This window comes from Oryctolagus cuniculus, chromosome 4 (genome assembly GCF_051225735.1).
Source record: "Oryctolagus cuniculus isolate XC-2025 breed Fujian yellow rabbit chromosome 4, ASM5122573v1, whole genome shotgun sequence".
NCBI lineage: Eukaryota > Metazoa > Chordata > Mammalia > Lagomorpha > Leporidae > Oryctolagus > Oryctolagus cuniculus.
Window position 1 is genome coordinate 68,851,524 of NC_142870.1, and position 26,134 is coordinate 68,877,657.

The window sequence follows — 26,134 nt, forward strand, 5'->3', positions numbered from 1 at the left end:
TAAGCTTTCTTTAATTACAGCTTTGTACTGCCATCTGTTTCCTGCCCAAGCTGTATCACATCTAAATATTTCTTCAGTTTTTTTCATGAGTGAGTCAAAAAATCACCTATTCACTTTCTTTTGAGTTCAGCCTAGATGTTCCTCCCTCTCTCCTATTAATTTCTTTCAGCTTTTTCTCATCCTTTATTCACTTCTATCTTTTCTCTCTGAAAACTAATTCTCTTCTTTTGTAACTAGAACTATCATAGAAATGTGTACACTTCTTTGAAATCATTGCAAGGATGGATTCAAAGGTTTGCTTTTGGCTGTCTAAACCTGCTTTGACTTAGCAGATCCATTTATATTCTGCTTGTTTATGCTTTCAGGTAAGATTTCATTTGTATAAAAAGCTCTAATGGAAGATAGAAATCATTGCCTTAGATTTATTTGCCATTTTATACGATATGTTTTATAAGATAAATAGTCCTATATCTCTTGACCCTCAGCTTTGGATACAGATTGTACCATAAATTTTTTCAATCTATTTAAAATTTTAAATACCCAAATAAAAATAGAGTTTCCTTCTCAAACCTCAATGCTAAAAATCCTAGCATTTGGAGCAATATCAAATTTTAAAGGAGAAGGGCTGGAGCTGTGGTGTAGCGGGTAGAGCTGCTACCTGCAGTTCTGTTATCCCATATGGATGCCAGTTCAAGTCTTGCCTGCTCCACTTCTGATCCAGCTCTCTGCTATGGCCTGGGGAAGCAGTAGAAGATAGCCCAAGGACCCCCTGCACCATGTGGGAGACCTGGAAGAATCTCCTGACCTCTGGCTTCAGATAGCCCCAGCCCTGGTCATTGCAGTCTTTTGGCGAGTGAACCTGTGGATGGAAGAATTCTCTCTCTTTCTGCCTCTGCCTCTATAACTTTCCCCTTTAAATAAATAAATAAAACTTTTAAAATATTTTAAAGGAGACCAAAAATAAATATGCCTCACAAACATTAAGATCCAAAAAATAAGAACGCAAATAAGACAATAAAATTACATGCCAAAACAGTGGAGATCATTTGGTCAGGTCACAGAAGTTAAGTTTCACTCCAACCCTAAGCCATAGTATTACCATGGGCTCGATCATCAGCTAGTCAGTGTACCATTGGTATAATGGAAATCAGGTATTTTGCTGATAAAGCACACATTTATCACTGCTACTATTCAAATAAAAAAAAAAACAACCTTTGAGGGAATCAAGCGTATCCATGTTACTATGGAAAGACAGCTTCATTTGCTGCTAAAAAAAAAAAAAAAAATGCCACCGCTTCAGACTTACCAAGCACTATGATAATAATGAAGGTCAGTACCCTCAGAGCTGAAGTCTTCTGAGAAGTATGCATCTGGAGTGGTTTTCTGCCTCCACTGAAATCCACTGGAACTCAGTCAGTGGACTCAGTGACTGTGTCTCTCTGGGTCACTTTTGTTTACTCTAAGTTCAAAAAGGTTGAATGTTTCTTGGTCATTTGTGTATCTTTATCCTCATCTCTATTCTATATGGTTCTGGTTGATTAGTCACTGAGAGGAAATGTCAGTGAGTTCTGCTGAGTGATTAAGAGGAAGAAAAAAGCCAATGCTGACTACTCATTGGCTCTCCAAAAAGCACAGATATACCAAGAAAAATTACACAACAAGTTTTGTAAAAGGTGGTACTTTTGAAAGCATAAATTGCACATGATAAAATGCACAAAATTTAAGTGTACAGCTTGATGATTTTTGCATATATATTTATATGTGCTTTCATATAATCACTTCCAAGGCCAAGGTATACATCATTTTCATTTCTCAAAGTTTCCTTCAAGTTCCTTCTTGACTCGTTTGGCCAGTTTTTGGACTGAAGTGAAATTCTGTGCATACTTCACTTTAATACTATCCATTGGTTCTTATTAATGTAATATAATTTATTCATTTATTTCCCTGTGGCTTTTGGATTTTTTCAGTTTGGGGCTAACATAAATAACATTTTCATAAGCATTTTTGTTTTGTGCATCTTTTGGCCTGCAAATGCCTTCATTTCTGGGATCTATACCCAGGAATGAAATTAATGGGTCATAGGAAAGTCATGTATGTGATTTTGATAAATACTCCCAGTCTTGGGTTGTACTGTAGCCCCCTCCCCAAATTCACATGGTCAAGTTTTATCTCCCAGTACCTCAGAATATGACCTTATTTGGACATAAGATTATTGAAGATATAATTACAAAGGGTAACAGCAAACTGGAGTTGTAGGGATAGACAAGTTACCAGAGTTCCTTGCGCATTGGCTAATTTTGAATCACTTCACATTATTTGGGGCATCGTTGTCTTTGGAGCTGTTCCAAGTTGTCTAAATCTTGGCCTTGACACAATTAGCAATAGTTAGGAAACTGGCTGGGTATGTTCTTAAGTGAACTGCTCAAAAAGCGGAACTGACCAGCCTCTAGTCAGAACCTCAAAAGTGGGTCTAAAAAACATTATTTTAAAATTAAAAACTATAATAAAATCAACATATTGATTTTCACATTAGTTTAAAGTTTTATTATTTGTGATATTTTGGAGGTCCAAATTATAGAGGAAACTTTTTATCAGGTATTCTATATATCACCTTAAATAATATATAAAATATTTTTATTATGAGAGTAAAAAAGAGGAAAACAAATAGGGATATAAGGAGTCCTTGTCAGCTGATCCATATCTAAGTTTACTATTAAATGGCATTAGTCAATAAAATAGATCTGGGAATTCCAGGATCTTTGATAGTACAGTTTGGCACATGTTGCCTTGGTCTTACCCCTAAGGGCAAAGCTAAAAACTTGTCATGGGACTCCAAATCCCATTAAGTTGGCAGGTACCAATGCCATCTTACTAGTTAAAATGATCAGTTTAAGTGTATAACTGATCATAAAGATAGGAATAAGTGTCAAAGTGATCACATAAATAAGACCAAGTGTCTGCTAATAATAATAGATAGAATTAAAAAGGAGAGTATGGTCCAATACAGGAAGCAGGCCACACAGCAGACTCATAGAATGACAAATTCCCTAAACAGCACTCTGGCCTTGGATTCAGCCCTTCAGGAATTCAGCTCTGGCTGAAAATCTCAGGAGAGCATTTCAGGCATGGAAAGCCAAGACACTCTCACAAAAAAATGACCTACAGGAAAGATCTTTGTGAGTGAGATCCAGGTGGAAAGAAGGAGCCATCAAAGAAGGAGGTACCTTTCTCTGAAGGGAGGAGAGAACTTCCACTTTGACTGTGGCCCTGTCTAAATAATGTCGGAGTTTGTGGACTCAAGAGGCTTCCATAGCCTTAGCAGCTCATGGCAAGAGCCTCGGGTGATCACAGATGTCATAAAGAAGAGTGTCAATTGTTAAATAAACAACAGGAGTCACTGCACTTGCTCCCCATGTAGGACCTCTGTCCTTAATGTGTTGTACTCTGAGAATTAATGGTAAACCTAATCTTCCAACAGTACTTTATACTTTGTGTGTTTGTGGGTGCAAACTGTTCAAATCTTTACTTAGTATAGAGTTTGTCTTCTGTATATAAAGATAATTAAAAATGAATCTAGATGAAGAATGGGAGGGAGAGGGAGTAGGAGGTGAAATGGGAGTGGGGTGGGAGGGTGGATATGGGGAGAAGAACTGCTATAATCCAAAAGCTGTACCTATGAAACATATTTATTAAATAAAGGTTTTCTATAAAAGAGTATTTTATAAGCATGAGTTATATTTTTATGATAATAATTCAAGGTGGCAGTTCCAGCACTTGGGGGGTATGAACTGAGAGTTCAGTGAAGTATTTGTATAGGTTAATGGTATTTTCTTGTAACCAAGGGGAAGAGGTTGTTGTGGTCATGGTCAGAGATGTGGGGCAGGAGGTTATTGTGTAAAACGAGGGCACAGTAGAAGTTGCAAGAGTGTGGGAAGTTCTCTCTCCAGAGGACCTAAGAGTGGGTCTTAATCTGTTCCCTGAGGAAATCAATAATCCCTATTATTAGAATGGCACAGATTGTAAGGAGTACAGGGATGTGTATTTTGCAAGAAAGCAAAGAATATACCAATATCAGGGGCTAAGAAAACAGCAAATTTGAGTAATTAAATACAAGAGTCTCCACTATCAAAGCATGACTTAGAAACTTAAGCCCCAGTGTGGCAGTACTGGTTGGTAGGACCTAATGGAAGGATTTAGCTCCTGAGGACTCCACTCTTATGGATTAATAAGGAGTTGAGGCTGTACATTTGATCTCTTGCTCCCTGCTCCCTCTTGGCCTGTCTTTGCCCTGGATTTTGGGATAATGCAACATAAAGGCCCTCACCAGATGAAACCTCTCAATATTCAGCATCCCAGCCTCCAGAATCATTAGTTAAATGACTGTTTTCTTTGTAAAGTTTCCAGTCTCTTGAACTCAGTTACAACCTGCAGAAAATTTGTCCAATTTTCAGGACTTAGCCCATGACCATTGCTGGAGCAAGGGCCTCAGTTGTCCCAGGTTGAAGCTATTTCTGGAGCAGAGGATAAGTTCAATGTCAAAGCTTTGGGCTGGGGAAACAACCAGCCATCTGAAATATGAAACTGGGGTATGCTTTTCAAGCAGATACCCACTCTAGTTAATATGGGTCTTGATCTTGTGGCTGTATGACATTATTATAACAAGGCTGAGCACTTTATAGAATTTGAAAGTCAAGGGTATCTATTGATGCAAAATTAACAAAGATTATGTGAGCATCCATGAAAGTTCCATAATGCACCAAAGCATCAGAATGGACGAGCACAATTATAACCTCAATTAGGGGAGAAGGAACAAATCTAAAACTCCAAATAGTCCTAGGCATTGGGTGATGAGATGAGTTTTGCTCCAAATAAGTTTGAAATCATACTGCCTAATTCAGGTGTATGCAGTTGATAGACTATCAGGTTGTTTGCTAATTAAAACATATATGGTTGAGACTAGAGCTCCATACTGTGGACAAATCATAATTTACCCAATTAGTATGAACTGTTTGCCTCAGTTGTCAGATTGGTTTGTGACATGTAAACCAATGAGGTTTTCAGGCTAGAGTTTCCATCAGCCAAACTCAATGGCATGCAGGCCTCAGCATTTTTCGTCTTTGATTGAAACATAGCTTACTTGGAAGGTTTGAGCATCTGCACTGCAAATCTGCACAAAGCACCAGACCAGCAGTAACAAGTGCAAGTCAGCAGAAAGCTGAGACTGCACTTGAAAGACTTTCGCTGTCTGATGTTGATTTTTTTCAGTGTGTTTTATTACCAAGGATGCATGGTCTGGTTTTATGATTATGAGATAGGGCATTGATTTTATTATTGTATACGAATGTGATTTTTATTTACTATGTGGAGTTTTTTATCTCTTGTCTTGGAAATCCAAACTGTGGAAATGACCTTGAGGAACTAATTTCAATTTCCTGGAAGATATTAAAGAAAAAGCTCAGATTAATTAACCTCCATCTGTGATCTGAATATTGAGGAAGTTTTTTGAGAGGTTGAAATTCAGATTTAAATGGGTTACATTATTAGATGATTTCATATATGATGAGTCATTGTATAGTAGGAGGTGAGCTATTTCCCCATTAAGTACAGAAAAAGGTAATGGGAAAGAGTTTTTTCAACTAGTGTGAGGTATGAGTTGGCCAAGGGGTCTTGGATTAAAAGAGACTAAGGTCTGATACAAGATATCGACCCAGCTGGGGGTTGTTAGACTGGACTTTAAAAAAGGAATTATTTGAGGAATTATTATAACTCAGATTAAATAGGCTGCCTCAGATCTAGTAGAGTGATGACAGTTTTACTGATTGCCCTTCCTATGAGCTCAACATTGTACATTTGAAAGTGAAATATATGTCTTGATCATCATTAGTAATGTTTGGAACTCTGGAAGAGATAAAGAGTATCCCAAAGAGGCCTTATATTGTGTTTTAATTTATGTAAATATACGTGTGGTTTTGATTTACATTTTGGATTCTGTGAGACAGGAGATTCCCAAAGTTCTTTACCCTGAATAGAATAACTCTTATGCAGTGGTCCCAAAGCTTGTAAAAATGTTCCTGTGAAGCGAGTTGGGGACCATGACATCCAGAACAAAGATGACTGTCCAAAGTTTGTGCGATTGTGCTGACCCCTGGATCTCATCTTGTGTCAAGACATCCTGGGTAATGAATGGAAAGCAACCCATTCCACTGAGCTCCATCATCTTCCATGGTGACAGTGACATCCATATAGTCTAGAAGCTCTCATTGCTATTCACTCAGTCACTCTCAAGGGACTCACTAGGTAGCCAAAGGGACTTGGGGAGGGGTGACCTCCTCCAGCACCATGGCATTTGGCAAAAGACTGAAGACTGGAAAACCACTACTTCCTTCAGGAGAAATATTTCAGGGGGCCCAGGTTTGACACCATTGTATATCAAAAAGATCTGTTGGCATATCAGTCTTATGGTATTCTGCCTGAGTGCCCCAAAGCATGAAGGGCCACTGTATTGGTTGGGTCACATGTGACAGCCTCTATTTCCAGGAGAATCCAGTAAATGCTAAACAACTTTTGCTCTGATGAGACCTAAAGAGTGTGTATTTTGCCTCCGAGCTCACGGACAACAATGGACTCATAGAGAGGATGTTGTCTCTGCCGTGAGTGAGTCTCTGAGGTCATGAATGGGAAGTCCAGTTTATTTTAATTTAGACCAATGTTAAAGCCTCTTTATAGGGGGCAGGTGCCATTAAAAATGAACTTAGTTCTAAGCAGCAGCCTTGGGGATATTAAGCAAAACTGGTAAATGAGGGGTATGTTGCTTCCAGAACCTCCAAAGGACTAGAAGATATTGGACTTGTGTAAAATAAAACTCCCTGGAAAAGGATGTCATTAGTATGTCATGCTTGTGCCCCCAGAGGAAGGCAGATGCAGTTAAATTTTCACCTGTTGTGGTTTTCAGTTGCTGTCCATCAATACTGCATAGTACAAAACTTCTAGACTGACAAGAAATGTGGCCAGCAGGAGGGTAGTTGGTGGCCTGCTTCACAGTCAACCTCTCCTTCTGAGGCCTCCCAGTCTAACCATCAGGGATTGGGGCTCAGACTTAGACAGCCAGACCAGCCTCTCCTTGTGACAGCACAATTAGCTTCTGCTATGCACTGTTAGCATCTACTGGATATTCATAGGTTGAAGCTCTAATCCTTAGTGTGATAGTACTTGGAGACGGGGACTTTGGAAGGTAATTCGATCATGAGTGATGCCTTCATGGAATGGTTAGTGCCCTTTAATAAAACCTCTTTGGTACCTACTGATAGGTATCACACTTGGGTATGACACTGATTTATATTTTCATGATGGTAGTTATATTTTTATTTCTAAAGTAGCACTTCCTTGGACGTTTATTCCAGGGGAGATCTGACAGTGATTAATTCTTTTAGTTTTTGCTTGTCATGGAAAAGTCTTAATTTCTCCTTTTCTTTGGAAGGACAGTTTTGCCAGGTAGAGTATCCTTGACCTGCATTTTTCTTTTTCTTTCAGGACTTTGGATAGTACAGATCGTTCACTTCTGACCAGTAAGTTTTCTCCCAAGAAGTCTGCCATTCATCTAATAAGGATTCCATCATAAGTGACTTAATGCTTTTCCCTTGATGTTTTTAGAATTTTCTCTATGTCTTATGTTTTTGACAGACAATACTGTGCCTCAGAGAGGATCTTTTTTGATCAAAAATATTAAAGGTCCTTTGGACTTCTTGAACTCAGGTTTCCAAATGTCTCCCAAAATTGGGAACATTTTCAGCAATTATTTCGTTGAATCACTCTTCTACAACTTTTGCCTGGTCATTACCTCTGGAATACCCACAATGAAAGTATACCTGCTTAATGGTGTCGCTGGAGTGTCAAACACATTATTCAGTCTTTTGTTTTTCCTTATTTCTTTGTCTGACTTTGTTATTCAAAAGTCCTATTTTCCAGCTCATAAATTCTGTCTACTCATTTCTGATGCTGAGTCTCTCCACTGCTTTTTTCTATCTCATTTATTAAATTCTTTAGCTCCTAGACATTTTACTGATTCCTCTTTATGACCTCTATGTCTTTGTTGAATTTCTCATTCAAATCATGAATTGTCTTTCTAATTTCATTGAGTTCTCTGTATTCTCTTGCGTTTTCTTAAGTTCATGTAAAATCATTCTTTTGAATGTCTGGGCAGGCAACTCATCACGTTCCTTTTTTTATGGTCTGTTGCTGAAGGTTTTTTGGTTTTTGGTCTTTGGTTTTTTGAAGGTGTCAAGTTATCTTGTTTCTTGTGTTTCTGCATTGTGTGTGTGTGCGTGTGTGTGTGTGTGTATCTGGTGGGTCACTTGCCTCTACCAATTTTATAGGGTAGCTTTCATAGTAAAAGACTTTCTGTTGGAAATATATCTTAAGACACTGGTTGGATATGCTGCTTTGGGTTTGGTTCCAGTTGAAAGATTCAGTGTAGTGACCCTGTAGCTTCTTGACAATGTCTGTGGCTGGCCTAAGCTGTGAAGATTGTGGGTTGTGCCACCAGTTGGGATACAGCTCGCTTAAGTAGGGCAGCTTTTGTTGGCAGCTCTGAGTGCAATAAGCTTGGCTGCATGTGTGGGGACCTCATTAGTTTCTGTGGGTTGCATGAGGGTGGGGCTGCCCTGTTGACCTAAGTGGTTGCCCAGTAGTGAGGTGGGTTGCTTTTCAATGTCTCAGGGCCACGTAGGAACTGGGCTATACCAGAATGCCACCAGATACTGTATATGCCAGTATCTGAGGGGCTGCACAGGTGGCTGCTTAGGGCCTCCCAGGGTTGACCTACTCAGAAAGGTCTTCCTAGCTGCTTCCTGGGATCAAGAGTAAGTGGGCAGGACCAAGTGTCTGCTTCTTAGGGATTCAGTGGGATTAGCTTTTGAGAATGGCTGGTCAACTGCTTCTTAGAGCCAGAGAAGAAAGGGCAATCCTTCCCAGCTGCCTCCAGTGGACCTCAGCAGGCTGAGCCACTTGAGAAAGGCTGCTCTTCTGCTTCCTGGGATCATGGGCAAAGCTTTTCATCTGCTTCTTTCAGACCTTTGTAGACTGATTGCCCAGTTGCTTTTCAGAGCTACATGCATGGACAGGGCTAACTGGTTAATTTCTGGAGCACTGGGTAGTAGTAGTGGCTGCACATGTGTTTCTGGATCAGGGTGAGGTTTTCTAAATGTCATCCAATTGTTTCTGCAGACCTAACTACTCACAGTCTGACACACACGTTCTTCCTTGGGCCATCTGAGAGTAGGCAGGACCTCCTGCCTGTTTCATAGGACTGAGTCAGTGGAGCTATTGGGAGCAGCTGCCTGCCACCTCAGAGGACCCTGAGTAGGTGGCCTGTCAACAGGCTCCGTGCAACAAGAGCCTGGGTGAGCAAGGTGGGCCAGGCATTTTCCCTGGAGAAATCCATTAGTATTGTAACCAAGCAGCTACTCAAACTGGGCTCAGGACTGGCAAGTGCCCCAACGTTCTCCAGCATTAAAAGCCTCAGGTGCTTGTGGCACAAGTAGAGGCTGCTAGGGGCTCCTACAAACCATTTCCTCATTTCCCCATCAAGCAAAGTCCCTCGTGGTTCAGGGTTGATCCTGAGAAGCAGAATGACTTAGTGTCCTTCTTTATAAAGCCATCATGTATCTTTGTGCTGTGCAATGTCTGATCCTGTGCTCACTTTCCTGTCCCATCTCCAGGTGGTTGGATATTTTTCCTCAATGCTGTGCTGACCAAGGCAGGGGAAGGGGCAGTAAAAGCAGTCCCTTGGTCACCTGGTAAGTGCAACTCCAGAGGCTCAATCCACATACACTGGCCTTGGAACAGGACTTATGGAGCTTCAGCACTGAGTTTCACCGTGGTGGGTGCAGTACTGGGCCTGGTACTAACACATGGACTTGGTTCTCTCTCCTTTCCCTTATGTCTGCTTTTAGATGCTCTCTGATCATTGGTGTACCATAATAACTAACCAGTCTTGCCATCTTTCAAACCTTTGAGTTCTTGTTCTCTTTAAAAGTTATCCATGTTAGAGATAACCTGCTTTTCCTGTATGCCAAAATATGGTCTCCTATAAAATTACTTTTGGAAATTGTTACATTTCCCTAAATCTGTTTTCACCTGTTGTTGTTTGAACACGTTGGGGACTCCAGCTACTCCATCACCCACCACAACCAGCTTGTCTCACCACCCCCACTGCTCTGAGCAACTCTTCTCCCTCTTCACCTCCAGCTGCCTCTCTAAAGTGCATATTTGACACTGAAATGGTTACCCACATGAATTTCCTGTTCAGGTTGATTTTACCACAGAATTTCCACCACTAATGCAAGCATTTCATCTAATAGCATTAATTGCACAAATAAAAACACAACATATACGTACAAGCCAGGTATCAGGTTCTCACAGTATGATTAGTTGTGGTTGTCTGAAGCACGCTAACTGAGAATACATTGTTCTTTGTTTACTTCTCATCTGAACCACAGGCAAGGTGGCTTGAGTGCTATAGCTTCTATATCTGTTCTCACATTTAGAAATACATTCTTTAATCAATAGTCTCCACTTGTTTTTATTTATTTATTTTCATATTATCTGAAGGCAAAGAGCCAGAGATAGAGATAGAGATAGAGAGATAGATAGAGAGAGAGAGTTAGAGATAGAGATAGAGATAGGGAGATGGGGGGGAGGGGGGGAGAGACAGAGAAAGAGACAGAGAATCTTCCATCCCCAAATGGCAAAAACAGGTAGAGCTGGGCCAAGCCAAAACCAGGAGCCCAGAATTTGATCTGGGTCTCCCTTGTGGATACAAGGGACCCAATTGCTTGAGCTATCATCTGCTGTCTTGTGCATTAATAGGAATCTTGAATCAGATGTGGGGTTGGAATGCTAATGCAGCCACTCTGAAATGTGATGCAGGCATCCCAAGTGACATATTAACCATTGTGCCAAATGCCTGCCCCTCCAAATAGTTTTAGTAATGAGACAGAATTTGATTTGCTCTGTTCCTAAGGGTGGCTTTTTTTTTTTTTTTTGGTCTTTATTCTCCTAACTCAGAATAAAATTAGCCTTGCTAATTATTGAATTTATTGATTTATTGAATTATTTATTGAATTCCCTATACATAATTGTGGTAACCAAAAAAATACTGCTGAAAAGGAGATTATTTCTTACTGCAGTTTTAGTTTTGCATCAAAATTGAGTGGAAAGTATCATATGTCCCTACATAAACTTCACACACACACAAGAATAGAGCCCTCCACCCATCAACATCCCCCACTAAAGTTGTAAATTTGTTATAATGGATGCCCTACACTGACATACGATTAGTACTAACTCTATAAGTTACACTGGTGTTCACTCTATGATACGGTGTGTGATAAAGCCATTTTCATCTCAAAATCAGTAACAGTTTCAGTTTATTTCTCTAAAGTTAGTTAATGATAAATGTAATAATTTTATTTAAAGTAACATGTTGATATGAAAGCACTTTTGTGAAATATTTTACTTTACTAAACACATTCCTAGAAAAGTGTTCAGCTAATGCAATCAATGTCTGTTTCTCTGTGGTAAAATTTTATGCATCTATTTTTTTTTGACTTTCTTAAATTTCTTATACTGAGCATGTCTCACTTTCACCAAAACAAAAAGTCATTATATTTGCTAAAACTGAGAAAAGAGGCCGGCACACCTGCCACACTGGCATCCCATATGGGCACTGGCTCAAGACCTACTGCTACATTTCTAATCCAGCTCTGTACTAATGCACCTGATAAAACAGCTGAAGATGCCCTAAGTGCTTGGGCCCTTGAACCCATTGTGGTAGCCAATTGGGTAGTAAAACAGTAGATGGAAGATCTCTCTCACACTCTGTCTCTCCTCTTTTCTCTGCAACACTGCCTTTCAAATAAATAAAAAATAAATCTTTTTTTAAAACTGAGAAAAACATATGCCTAAAGGACCACTGAAAAATATTCCCACAATAAATGCTATTGCTTATTTATAAAACATATATAGCAGAATCAACTTGAAAATCAGTGGGAGACTTGAAAAATCCCAGAGGAAGATACAATAAGTACTTAAATTTGGGAAGACAAGATCAATAAATTGTATAAATGTAATAGTTCAAATGTCTATTGAGACTAAAACTGAGAATGTATTTACATCACATATGATTCCTAGACCAAGCGCCACAGTGTGCCAGTCTGCCGGGGCTGCCTTATCAAAACACCATCAGCATAAGCACACAGTGTTCATCCAGAAGACAAATTGTCAAGGTTGGAAGACATGTAAGTTAATGATCAGCAAAACTCAAAAAGTCAAGTACTCAAACAATATATTTCACTTTGTGTTTCTATGGGGGTGCAAACTGTTGAAATCTTTACTTAATGCATACTAAACTGATCCTCTGTAAAAAAAAAAAAAAAAAAGAAAGAAAGAAATTATCAACTCCCAACTTGACTCTCACTGGGATTAAACATGACAATAGGTCTGATCTGATTTCATCATCATTTAAAAAAAATCATCTATTATTTTTCACTTTATGTTTCTGTGTGGGAGCAAACTGTTGAAATCCTTACTTAATGTATACTAAGCTGATCTTCTGTATATTAAGATAATCGAAAATGAATCTTGATGTGAATGGAAGGGGAGAGGGAGTGGGAAAGGGGAGGGTTGTGGGTGGGAGGGATGGTATAGGGGGGAAGCCATTGTAATCCATAAATCGTACTTTGGAAATTTATATTCATTAAATAAAAGTTAAAAAAAATAAATAAAAATAAAAAAACTTAAAAAAAAACTCAAAAAGTCCTGCTTGTCTGAATTTTATTAAAAAATGGTCAGAAATCACATTATTTATAAAAACAATGAAAGATGATCGGCACCTCCGCTCACTAGGCTAATCCTCCACGTTTCAGCGCCGGCACACCGGGTTCTAGTCCCGGTCGGGGTGCCGGATTCTGTCCCAGTTGCCCCTCTTCTAGGCCAGCTCTCTGCTGTGGCCAGGGAGTGCAGTGGAGGATGGCCCAAGTGCTTGGGCCCTGCACCCCATGGGAGACCAGGAGAAGTACCTGGCTCCTGCCATCGGATCAGCGCGTTGCACTAGCCGCGGCAGCCATTGGAGGGTGAACCAACGGCAAAAGAAGACCTTTCTCTCTGTCTCTCTCTCTCACTGTCCACTCTGCCTGTCAAAAACAAACAAACAAACAAAAGAAAACAATGAAAGAGGGAAAGTTCTATAGCCAAGGAACAAGTCTGAGTCTTAGGCACTGGGAAGTGCATGAATATTGCCATAACTATAAAAACAAAATGCACAGATCTACTCAGATAAGCCATATAATATGGATCATGAGTTTTCATTGTTTTTTTCACATTTGACAATATTTTGTATCTTTATTGAATGTGAAAAGCAATACTTCCCAAAGTTAAGACTAATTCAAGTTTATGTGATCCTAACTTACAGTTCTTAGCTTAAACAGCAATTCTTTTTTTAATTTTTAATTAATAAATATAAATTTCCAAAGTACAACTTTCGGATTATAGCAGCTTTTTCCCCCCATAACTTCCCTCCCACCTGCAGTCCTCCCATCTCCCACTCCCTCTCCCATCCCATTCACATCAAAATTCATTTTCAATTATCTTTATATACAGAAGATCAATTTAGCATATACTAAGTAAAGATTTCAACAATTTGCACCCACACAGAAACACTAAGTGTAAAGTACTGTTTGAGTACTAGTTATACTGTTACTTCACATAGTACAACACATTAAGGACAGAGATCCTACATGGGGAGTAAATACACAGTGACTCCTGTTGTTGGTTTAACAATTGACACTCTTATTTATGGCATCAGTAATCACCCGAGGCTCTTGTCATGAGTTGCCAAAGCTATGGAAGCTTCTTGAATTCTCCAACTCTGATCTTATTTAGACAAGGTCATAGTCAAAGTGGAAGTTCTCTCCTCCCTTCAGAGAAAGGTACCTCCTTCTTTGATGGCCCTGTTCTTTCCACTGGGATCTCACTGACAGAGATCTTTCATTTAGGTCTTTTTTTTTTTTTTTTTGCCAGAGTGTCTTGGCTTTCCATGCCTGAAATACTCTCATGGGCTTTTTAGCCTGATCCGCATGCCTTAAGGGCTGATTCTGAGGCCAGAGTGCTGTTTAGGACATCTGCCATTCAATGAGTCTGATAAACAGCAATTCTTAAATATTTTGGTCTCATAATTCTTCACACTCTAGAAATTTGAGAATCTCATATAATGCACCTTAGAAAAATAAAGAAAATAAAAAACACATACTCACTTTATAAGTCATCAAAACAATAGCATGAACATATGCCATCTAGAATCTAGAAAATGTCATTGTACACTAACAAGAGAATATACATGCAAAAAGCAATTACTCAAAAAATCTTAGTACTATCATGAATATAAAAACTTGTAAACTGCTGCAAGGGGGTCCTTGGCTAACATTTCTACTACAACTTCACTAAAACAAGCTAAAAGCTTGCTTGGAGACTGTTTTTCTCCTCCTCTTAGATGTCAAAAATGTTAGGGAGGGGCCAGCATCATGGCATGGCAGGTTAAGCCACCGCCACCTTCAATGCCCAACATCCCACATGGACACTCATTCAAGACCACATTGCTCCACTTCTGATCCAGCTCCCTGCTAGTGCACCTGAGAAGGCAGTAAAGGATGCTTCAAGTGCTTGGGCCCCTGCACCCACATGGGACACCAAGATGAACTCCTCGCTCCTGGCTTCAGTCTGGCCCAGTCCTGGCCATTGTAGCCATCCGGGGACTGAACCAGTGGATGGAAGACCTCTTTCTCTAACTCTCCTTCTCTCTCTGTAATTCTGCCTTTCAACTAAATAAAATAAATCTTCAAAAAATATTAGGGAGCAGGAAGTACAGAAAAAGAAGTAGAGATATAAACTAACTTTATACTTGTCATTCTCTGAAAAGTACTTATGAATAAAAAAAAAACTATTTCCAGGTCTAAAAGGAAACCTATGTCCTCTTAATTTATGTTCTTCCCAGCACTCTCTGAAAGATCATTGCTGTACTTTGACAAATCTCAAAAAGTATGCATATAAGATATAAAAACTACTGCTATATTCCTGAAGCTGTACCTGTGAAATTTAATATTTATTAAATAAAAGCTTTCTAAAATGAAAAGCAAAAAAGGGATAAAAACTTTCATATAAATGATCTGTTATCTTCAACCTTTCATTTTATCTTTCCTAATAAGGAGAGAAAGGTTTAGATGAAATCTATCAGAATTTGAGGATTCTAAAACAAGTTAGCTAATTAGAACACAGGGATAGAGATTGCATTGCATCTTGTGATTTTTGTGCTTGCATAATGTCCATGGACAATACTCATGACCTCATGTACCACCATTCAGGGGTAACCTTAAGGTGTCTGAAGGAAAAATAATCAAATTTATGAAGAAAGTCTAAGGCAATTCAAGCAGGACACGATGAGTGCCTGACAAGTCTACTTTCTCATGTTCACACAATAGCTGATTAGGTTAAACAACAGTGTCAGCAGAGACTGACATCTTCATAGGCTCACAGTATTTAACACTTCAATGAGATGTACTCCTCATTTTAGTTGATAGAAATGTTCTCTTCTAAATTAGACAAATAACAGAACCACAAGGATAAACATAAGGAAAGGATACCATGATGGAAATTAGGCTACTAACCACTCATTTCCACTTTTCTCTAAATGAATGTGTATACTTATATCTGCACACACATAAAACAGGAGTTTCACATAAAATCTGATTGTATGCAATTTTTCCAGCACCATTTTTAAAAAGATTATCCAATGCCTGTCCTTAATAATTCAGTCATATTTTTGAAGATTCCAAGATGGTGTTATAGTGACAAGGAGGTCTTCTCTAGGCTAGGCAAAAATAGAAAAAAAATGTGCATTCTCAGGGGAGAGTTGCCTAGGGGGAATGCAGTGGAGATTATGTGGAAGGAGGAGAGAAGATTCTGTGAACCTGTGTGGAAGGTGAAGACCCGCAGCAATGAGCATGGACGCAACAAACAATCCCAGCAGTCCTGAGCCAAAGAAAGTGCCAGCTTTGGAGAGCAAGGTGAGACCAGACTGCAGCAGCCTGTGCCATTGCTGATATAGCTGGAGGGAGAGCCCAGTGCTCTACAATGTCATTGAGTCTGGCCCAGAGCCCTGAGGGGAACAAGCTGCCCATTTGCCCAGAGAAAAATAGAAGGGGTACATCTCTCTCTCACTATCTCCTCCAACAATGGTGCCCAGCAATGGGCTGTGAGAGGGCAGGCACCATTTTGGACATAAGTAGGTAGCAGCTGCTGAAAGTTTTGTGTGCACACCCAGCAACTGGCTGGTACAGTCACCATCTTGTCAGTATAGTCAACTGCAGCAACTCTGCTGCACCAACCCAGCAACTGGAAGGGAGAAGGAGCCATTCTGCCATGAGTAGCATCTGCACAGACGCTTGTATGAACCCAGCATGATTGTCAAACATGTAGGACTGTAGTTGGTAGGTATTGTGCATGTGTGTGATCCAGGGATTTTACCAGAGGGAAAAATCTGCATTTCCCACTCACTTTGAGTCTGGCTGGGGGGACTGACAGGGGCTGGGCACCCACATACGACTGTGAGATGCCCCCCAGCCTTTCAACATATCACAAGCTCCAGGGCCCAGAAGTTACCCTTTTTGACATCTCAAACAGTTAGTCCATCCCTTAAGGAAGTGAAAATTTTGTTGCTTCTGCTCTGAAATTCTGTTGGTTTCCATTGGTTTTACTTCACCATTCTCTCTCTTGGGTTAGTTTCTTTTCTTTGACCACCCCTTAAAATGGGGTGTTCCCCAGATTGTATCCTGTGCCTGCTTCTCAACATCTTGCCCAGAAAAACTTTACTCATTCCCATTGGCATATCCATCACTAAGGGGAAATAATTCAAAAATTCAGATTCCATTATGGTTTTCTATGTGTTAAATCCATATGTCCAACTCGTCTCAATAATGTATTGAATTTAAGCAAATTATCACTTCCTTTCTGTGTTACTTATATAATTAATATCATCCACATTATCAGAAAATACCCAGTCATTTATCACCAACTCCTAGTGAACTCCCATATTTGTCAATTGTCAAAACAATTTACAGATTGAATGTGATCCCAAATAAAATACCAAAGACATTCTTCACATATCTGAAAAAAAGACCCTAAAATTCAAATGGGATTGCAAGAGACCCTGAATAGCTAAAGTAATCCTAAATAATAAAAATAAAGCTGTAGGCATCACAATACCATATTTTAAGACATATACAAGGCAGTTATAATCCAAACAGCTTGGTACTGCCACAAGAATAGACATGTGGACCAATGGAATAGACTAAAGACCGCAGACATCAATCCATGCATCTACAACCAACTAGTTTCTTGGGGCTTGCCACCTAGCTAGCTCTTTGATAAATGAGCTAAAATCACTCCCTGGAGAAAGAACAGTCTCTGCAATAAATGGTGCTGGGAAAATTGGATCTCTGCGTATAGAAGTAAGAAACAAGACCCTACCTTATACTCTATACAAAAATCAACTCACAATCAATCAGATATCTAAATTTAAGACCTGAAAGCATTAAATTACCAGAGGAAAACACTGAAAGACATTGATATTGCTAAAGACTTCTTGAATAAGACCCCAGAAGCACAGACAATAAAGACAAAGATATACAAATGGAATTTCATCAAACTAAGAGGCTTCTACACAGCAAACGAAACACTCAACGACGTAGAGCAGCAACTGACAGAATTAGAAACAATATTTGCAAACTGTACGTCTGATAAAGGATTAATATGCAGGATATATAAGGAGCTCAACAAATTCAACAACAACAAAACTAGCAATCCAATTAAAGAATGGGCTAAGGAAATGAAGAGGCCGGCGCCATGGCTCACTAGGCTAATCCTCCGCTTTGTGGCGCCGGCACACCGGGTTCTAGTCCCGGTCAGGGCACTGGATTCTGTCCCGGTTGCCCCTCTTCCAGGCCAGCTCTCTGCTGTGGCCAGGGAGTGCAGTGGAGGATGGCCCAAGTCCTTGGGCCCTGCACCCCATGGGAGACCAAGATAAGTAGCTGGCTCCTGCCATCAGATCAGCGCGGTGCGCTGGCCGCAGCGTGATGGCCACGGCAGCCATTGGAGGGTGAACCAACGGCAAAGGAAGACCTTTCTCTGTCTCTCTCTCTCACTGTCCACTATGCCTGTCAAAAAAAAAAAAAAAAAAAACCCTAAGGAAATGAAGATTCATTTTTCAAAGGCTGAAATGCAAATGGACAACAGACACATGAAAAGATGCTCAGGATAGCTAGCAATAAAGGAAATTCAAATAAAAACAATGAGGTTTATCCTTACCCCAGTTAAAATGACTATTATCCAAAAATCAAAAAATAACAGGCTGATGTGGCTATAAGGGAAAAGTACCCTAATGCACTATATGATAGGAATGTAAACTCGTACAACCATTATGAGAGTATGGAGATTACTCAGAAATCTGAAAATAGATCTACAATATGACCCAGCAATCCCACTCCTGGGAATTTACCCAAAGGAAATGAAATCATCAAGTGAAAGAGTTATCTGTAACCCATGTTTATAGTAGTTCAACTCATAATAGCTAAGACATGGAATCAACCCAATGTCCATCAACTAATGATTAGATAAAGAAATTGTTGTGTGTATACACACAATGTAATACTACTCAGCCATAAAAAAGAATGAAACCCTGTCTTTTGCAACAAAAGGGATAAAACTGGAGACCATTATGTTTAGTGAAATAAACCAGTCCCAAAAAGACAAATATCATATTTTCCCCCTGATTTGTAGTAATATACAGAGTACAAAAAATGTAATGTATATGAGCAAAATTGACATTTTGAGATTTGATTATTGTTTATAGCCACTGTCTCTACTCATGAGGGATAGTGATTTTTTTCTCCTTATTGCTTGTTGAATTCTTTATTTAGTGGAGGGTTTTGCTTGTGATTATAAAATAAACTGAAAGTATGGCATGGTAAAAATTAAAAGAAAAAATAAGAAATTAATATATTCTATTTGCCCCTCCATATCCATTCCTCCAAACTTCTCCATCCTTCTCTGTGCCCTAAGCAGCTAATTCATTGGAGACACTGGCGGTAGATGTAGGGTAGGATGAATGAGATCAGAGCCTTATGTTTTCCCTGTGTGGATGTCATTAGTTGTTATATCCCAGAACTGCAGCCACAGTCCTATAGGAAGTCTTCTCAGAAAAACAAACAAAAAGCCTTTTCCAAACTCCTTCATCTTGAAGCTAGGCTAATAAATGGAATGTCTTCCACGGGTTGCAAGCCCCAGGAAGCTTCATTATTGATTTCCACAAACACTGACTGTATCTTTACAATAAAGGCATTCCTTCAATTAATCCTCCTCAAATTTCTCATTTAGGTGTACAATTTGTTTTCTGCCTCGCCTCATTAACATGTCCCATTTGGGAGATGTTAAAATGTAAAGGGAAAAAAAACTACATCTTAGATATAGTGAATTATAGCACTTAGCTCCTCTGAGTCTCACATCCTCCATAGAATTATTATGAGGATTAAATGAATTGAGGAATGTAGAGTTCCCAGATAAGCAATTGATTTGTAAGAAGCAATCAATAAACACCATCATTAGTATCTTCAAAGCATTGTGGTAGATGACATGGGTTATACAAAGTTGAGAAAAAGAATACAGTTCCGAGAATCTTGTGCAAATATTACTTCAAATCTAGATCTATCATTTTGCTAATAGCTGTGCTTTACCTATGAGACGATGATAGCTGTGTTGGAAATTCCCATTAGGCAACACAAAAGTACACACATAATATCCATCATGAGTGATGGCCACGGATCAATCTGAAGAGCATAATTCCGGTCAAGTCTGGAGGCCCAGGTGATTCTCTTGTCAGTGCAATTAATTTCCATTGTGTCATTTCTGTCTCCCCCTGTAAGCTTTGATGCAGGTAGGCATATCTCTGAAGATTATTTCTCATTCTATGAGCATCACATCACAGTTATCCATGAGTCAAGAGGGAAGAGAGCACAGCCTTTATATACATCAGTGCAGACAGCAAAGTATTAAGTGGACACAGGAACAAAGTATTCACAAATTCTCCATGGATTTTTCAACATTACCCACTGGCATCATCATTTTACCTGAAATACTTCTAATTAATAAAAATAAGTATTAAATATTAAACTGCATAGAGCCACCTGATATAAATATCAGTGTACACTATTTACCTGTAAATAAACAGGTAAATACAGCATGCAACTCCAAGATTCATCAACCATCTCCTATTTATTCAATAACAAGCTATAAGTTTGAGTATCACTCTTTCTAAAGTAGCAGCATGGCAATCCATCCTAGGTGGGAGACATGAATGACCTAGTGTGGCTATCTGAAGTCAAACAGAAAATGACTCTCTAGCTGAATCTCCAAGGTGGAGATACTCAAAGAGAAGATATTTGGGAAAGCATACACAGAGATAAAGCAGACAGAGTCCAGTCCATTCAGTGGGACTGAATGAGAAAAGCAGATATCACCAGAGGAGAACCAGGAGACAAATTGGCTGATGAAGTCCTGGAATTCAATGCCAAGGAATATACACTTATCCAGTAAGAAGAATAAACAGGAAACTCCAACAAAATTTGGGAGAATGGAGTGAATTTAAGAGGGAAATATTTTATGAAGAGAATTGGTTGTGTTATGAAAAATGATTATGAAAATGAGACCAGGTATAGAAAAATGGATTGGAGAAAAATTGCTACCACCCACGGAAAGGATAATAAGCTATGGCAGAGCACTGGAAAGAGAGGAGAGATGCAAGTCCTTTTCCAGAGAGAAGCACCAACAAAAAAAATGACTTGCATAGATACTCATTTTTTTAAAAAATTTAATAGCAAAAATTAGAAATTTGGGGCTGGTGCTGTGGCATAGTGGGTAAAGCCACCAGCAGTGGCATCCCATATGGGTGCCAGTTCAAGTCCCGGATGCTCCATTTCTGATCCAGCTCTCTGCTATGGGCTGGGAAAGCAGTAGATGACCAGGAAAACCAAAAGCAAAAGGAGGGGCCAAGAAGCAGCATTACACTTCTGGGCAGTATGTGCCTAACATGGGGTCACTTTGATCGAGGACAAGGACAATGAAAGGGGCATAGAAGGGGGTTCTGTGCTCACCCTCACAGAACAGAACAGCACACAAAACACCAAGGGGCCTACCTGCCGAAATCAAGGGGGGACCTCGCCAAGTCCAACACTCTGTCCCTCTCTCAGTCACGTTGGGCACCAGATGTTGCTGTGGATTTGTTCTGGGAGGAGAAGCATGGTGGAGGCAAGAGGCATGGAGTCAATACACAGACACCCGAAGTTGAGTGAAAGCGGGGCAGAAGAGAGCAGCCTGCAGACTCGTTTATTTCAGTTGATGCAGCAGCGTATATAGCCGAGGCAGCCAATCCAGTCAAGGGGTGGTTTATGCTGTAACCAATCACTGCCTATTGCCAGGCAGGCTCCTTTGCCAGGTGGGTTCCTCTGCCATTTCCTGAGTAACTGAACACACTTCTCACTTGCTCGCCAACGCCATCTTGGCACAGCCTTTTCATTCCACCACAGGAAGACCTGGAGGAAGCTCCTAGCTCCTGGCTTCAGATCAGCGCAGCTCTGGGGAGTGAACTAGCAGATGGAAGACGTCTCTCTCTCTCTCTCTCTGCCTCTCCTCTCTCTGTGTAACTCTGACTTTCTTTTTTTTTTAACTTTTATTTAATGAATATAAATTTCCAAAGTATAGCTTATGGATTACAATGGCTTCCCCCCCATAACTTCCCTCCCACCCGCAACCCTCCCCTTTCCCGCTCCCTCTCCTCTTCCATTCACATCAAGATTCATTTTCAATTCTCTTTATATACAGAAGATCAGTTTAGCATATATTAAGTAAAGTAACTCTTTCAAATAAATAAATAAGTCTTTTAAAAAAATTAGAAATTTAAGATATCTCTAATTGTAAATAGAGTCCTTAACTGCTTATGTGAAATGTTCACTTTTAATTCTTATTTCTTCATCTCTCATTGGACTCATTTCCCATGTATCAGAATATTCAAGTGGGCTTCAAAAACATTTTTATTAAATCACTGTGTAATCACTATCAGGATCCTTCAAGAAGTTCGCGGAGGATAGAATTAAAAGATATTGTGCAAAATCCCTTTGTGCACAACGTCAAGCAAACCTTTATTCATTTCATTGTAGTTCAGGTTCTTCATTGGTTAAGACAAATTGGTTTTTCTATCACACGGGCTTTTGATTTAAGAAAAATCCGCTAAAATGAATTAAATAGCATATGCCCTACCTATAAGGAAATTTACATCTATGTTCTTCAACTCTTTCCAAAAAAAAAAAAAAACTTTCTTGCAAATGATGCACAGATATCCTCTAAGAATTTTCATGAGTCTCTTTCTGAAGAACATAGTTCTTGCCATTCAAAAAGACTTGCCATTCAAAATATGACCTACTGATCAGCAGCATTGGCATCACCTGGAAACTTGTTAGAAATGCAGAACATTAGGGAAAAGAAAAAAAAAGAAGAAATGCAGCACCTTAGGCTCTCTTCCAGTGACCTTTCTGAAATTTTTAGCCAAGAAAATAAGAACAACAAAAATGAACATTTTTAAAGACACGAAGAATTCTAGCAGAAAATATTCTAATGCATCTTTCTGATCATGATTTCCTCGCTACTGCACCCCAACTCCCCTCACCCATCCCCCTCCCCAGCTTTTCCTACAGACTTATCAGCTATGAAAAGGAGAAAAACTGTGAACAGTATCCCAAAAACTAAAGCCATCTTCCAAAAGAAGTTTCTTCTACTTGTTTTTCTTATGCTTACCTCTGTGTTGTTTTACAATGTGTGATACACTTAGCCATAAGGCTAAATTTCTCTTGGGCTGCCCCATAAGCACTTGAGAAATCCCCGTTCTTCTCACTATATTTCATTTTACCTCATGAGCTGTTTAAAAAGAAGTGTTTTCTGTTTGAAGAGTGGACATGATAAAGATCGCATTTCTTGCCTTTCATCTTTATACAGTTATTTATTTCCAGAGGAGCATATATATTTGACTCATGATTAAGATTCAGTTATGACTGAGCTGTATCAAATGAATCTTAAGGCATGTTTCATTACTTTTTATTAATCAGAGAGTAGAAAGTTAGTGAGATTAAGTAATTTAGTCTAAGTCAGATAATGATAGAGCAGTAAAACCAGGATAGAAACTTGTCATGGGTAATTTTCCTTACCTTGCATTGCACTTTGCGTGCATGTCTGTGTGCATTTGTCTGGGAATTCAATGTGTGGCTTCTGACAGTACCTAAATGTGACTTCCTCCCCTGGGGACTTTATGCACTTTAATATAAAAAACACTGCACCAGAAAGTATTTTAAAGTAAAATATTTTCAGAAAGACAATAAAACAAACAATTATCCAACAAATAATGACAGTGTTAACCACTTCTTTATTGTTTCTACTTTATTTTTGTTTCTATCCTTGTTCACTTTGTTTCTAGCTAAAGCAATTTAGGATATGCTGTCTCCTGCTGCAAACTCAACTTTTCTTTATGAAGTCTGAAGGTGAAGACTGAAAGAGCAGATTGGTAAACAGAAGTTTCTGCCCTTTAGGCTTGTCCTGGGGCCCTACCTTTTTCACTCCAATGGTTAACACTGGCTTCAGTTCGGTTAAACCAAAAGGAATGATTAATGATAATTTCTTATTTAAAAAGTGGCTATGATTGTGTACATATGTGAAATTTCTAGACTATACACTTGTCACCAGGATTAGATAGATTCTTGTCACAAGACAGATAATTCTTGTACTCATTGGAAGGTAAAAAATTGGGATTTTTAAGTGAAAGAACAAATCAAGTATGCCCCTATTCTTTCACCTTCTAATTTGAATTGGTTTTTGTGTGTGCTGTTAGATACAGTTCAAAGTTTGTTTTGTTTTGTTTTGTTTTGAACAGAGATAGTCATTTTTTCCAGCAGTAGCTGTTGAAGAGACTGTCTTTTCCCCACTGTGTACTTATGGAAACCATAGAAGACCAGATGACCATTGGATGCATGGATTCCTCCTGGAATCTCTATTCCATTACATTAGTCTATATGCCTATCTATGCTACTACCATATAGTTTTAATTACTGTAGCTTTGTAATAAATTTTTAAATAAAGAGATAAAAAAACCTACTGTACACTTTAAGAACTAGAAAGATTCAAATATATAAACTCAGAAATGAAAGAGAAAACATTACAACTGATGCCAAAAAATAAAGATCATTAGACTATTATAAGATAACTATAAAACAGCAAACAGGATAACTTAAAAGAAACATATAAATTCCCAGAAACATACCACCTGCTAACCTTATATAATAAAGAAATAGAAAATGTGAACTGACCAATGATGAGTAAGGAAAAGAGCCTTGGGTCTAAAAAGGCAGAGAATTGAAACAGAGACATCCTTTCCCCCAATAAATCCAGAGTAAACTTTAAATAAACCCAGATATCTTTAAAGGAAAATGAAGTTATTTATCATACCTTAATATTGGTTAATGAAAATAGCACTGGAAAAGCACTGCATTATGAATTTGTTGACACAACATTGCCCTCACACAGGTTTAGAGGTTATCTGAGAAACTCCAAGCTAAAAATTCAACTGAGGGCCAGTATTGTGGCATAGCAGGTAAAGCCACCCCCTGCGATGCTGACATCCCATATGGGTGCTGGTTCAAGTCTCTGCTGATCCACTTCTGATTCAGCTCCCTGCTAACACACATGGGAAAACAGCAGAAGATGACTCAAGTGGTTAGGCCCCTACCATCCATATGGGAGACCTGGATGAAGCTCCTGGCTTAGGCCTGGCCCAGCCCCAGCCATTGCAGTCATTGCAGCCATTTGGGGAGTGAATCTGCAGATGAAGCTTTCTCTCTCTCTCTCTGAATAAATAAAATAACTAAATCTTGAAAAAAAAAAAAAAGCTTCAATTAAGAATCCACACAGGGTAGCATTCTCAGCAGGAGCAAATCAATTTTGTAGGAAGCTTGCTTCACCCCAGGTTCCACATGTAGTCAAATATAAGCGCATAATCCAAAATATATTTTTTAAGAAAGGCAAATATCAACAGTGGGAAATGTAATAAAAAAGCAAAATAAAAAGACCTATCAAAAGACTTTTTTACATTTATTTATTTATTTGAAAGAGTTACACAGAAAGGGACAGAGAGACATCTTCCATCCACTGGTTCACTCCCCAGATGGCCACAACAGCCAGCACTGGCCCAGGCCAAAGCCAGGAGTTTCATCCAGGTCTGCCACATGTGTGGCAGGGGCCCAAACAGTTGGAACACCTTTGGTTGCTTTCCCCCAGCCATTAGTAGGAAGCAGGATCACAACTAGAGCAGCCAGGACACAAACCGGCACCCATATGGGATGCTGGCATACTTGCTATGCCACAACTCTGGCCACCTTTCTACAGGTGTAAATGTTATAAATTTTAAATAAATTTGTAGAATATGTAATTAATATTTTTGCAAAATAATTGGTGGAGTGTCGGTGGAAATTCAAAATAATATTCAAATAGGCAAAAAGACTTAAAAATTAAATTTAACTAATATAATCAAACTTATATTTATTTAAAGTTAAAACCCAATGAAATAGTCACACAGATTAGATACAGGTGAAGAAATATTAGTATCTAAGAGAAACCTGAAAAAAATCACACAAAATGCGACAAAGAAAGATAAAGATAAAAATGTCTTTAAAAAAGTGTTCAGTCATGAAAGATAAAATGAATTCAAAGGGATACAAACTGGGAAGGAATAAGTCCAACTATCCCTATTTGCAGACAACATGATACTTTATTTGGAGGATCCAAAGAACTCCACTAAGAGACTATTGGAACTCATAGGAGAGTTTGGTAAAACAGTAGGATATAAAATTAATACACAAAAATCAGCAGCCTTTGTATACACAAGAATCCATACCATCAAAATGTCCATTCTTCCAAAAGCAATTTACAGATTCAA

At 39.0% G+C, this 26,134-nt stretch overlaps 1 protein-coding gene across 2 annotated transcripts in view; it reads right to left on the reverse strand.

Moving 5' to 3' along the window:
• Positions 1-1,563, reverse strand: part of LOC100348666 (cell surface glycoprotein CD200 receptor 2) — a 63,052-nt gene extending 61,489 nt beyond the window's left edge. The window contains exon 1 of one of the 2 annotated variants that reach the window (XM_008266942.5): positions 1,307-1,563. In XM_008266942.5, coding sequence (XP_008265164.1) covers positions 1,307-1,370 — 64 coding nt within the window. In that variant the 5' untranslated portion in view covers positions 1,371-1,563. The remainder of the gene's footprint in view (positions 1-1,306) is intronic. The other variant, XM_089330806.1, reaches the window with a different exon arrangement.
• Positions 1,564-26,134: the final 24,571 nt, after the last annotated feature.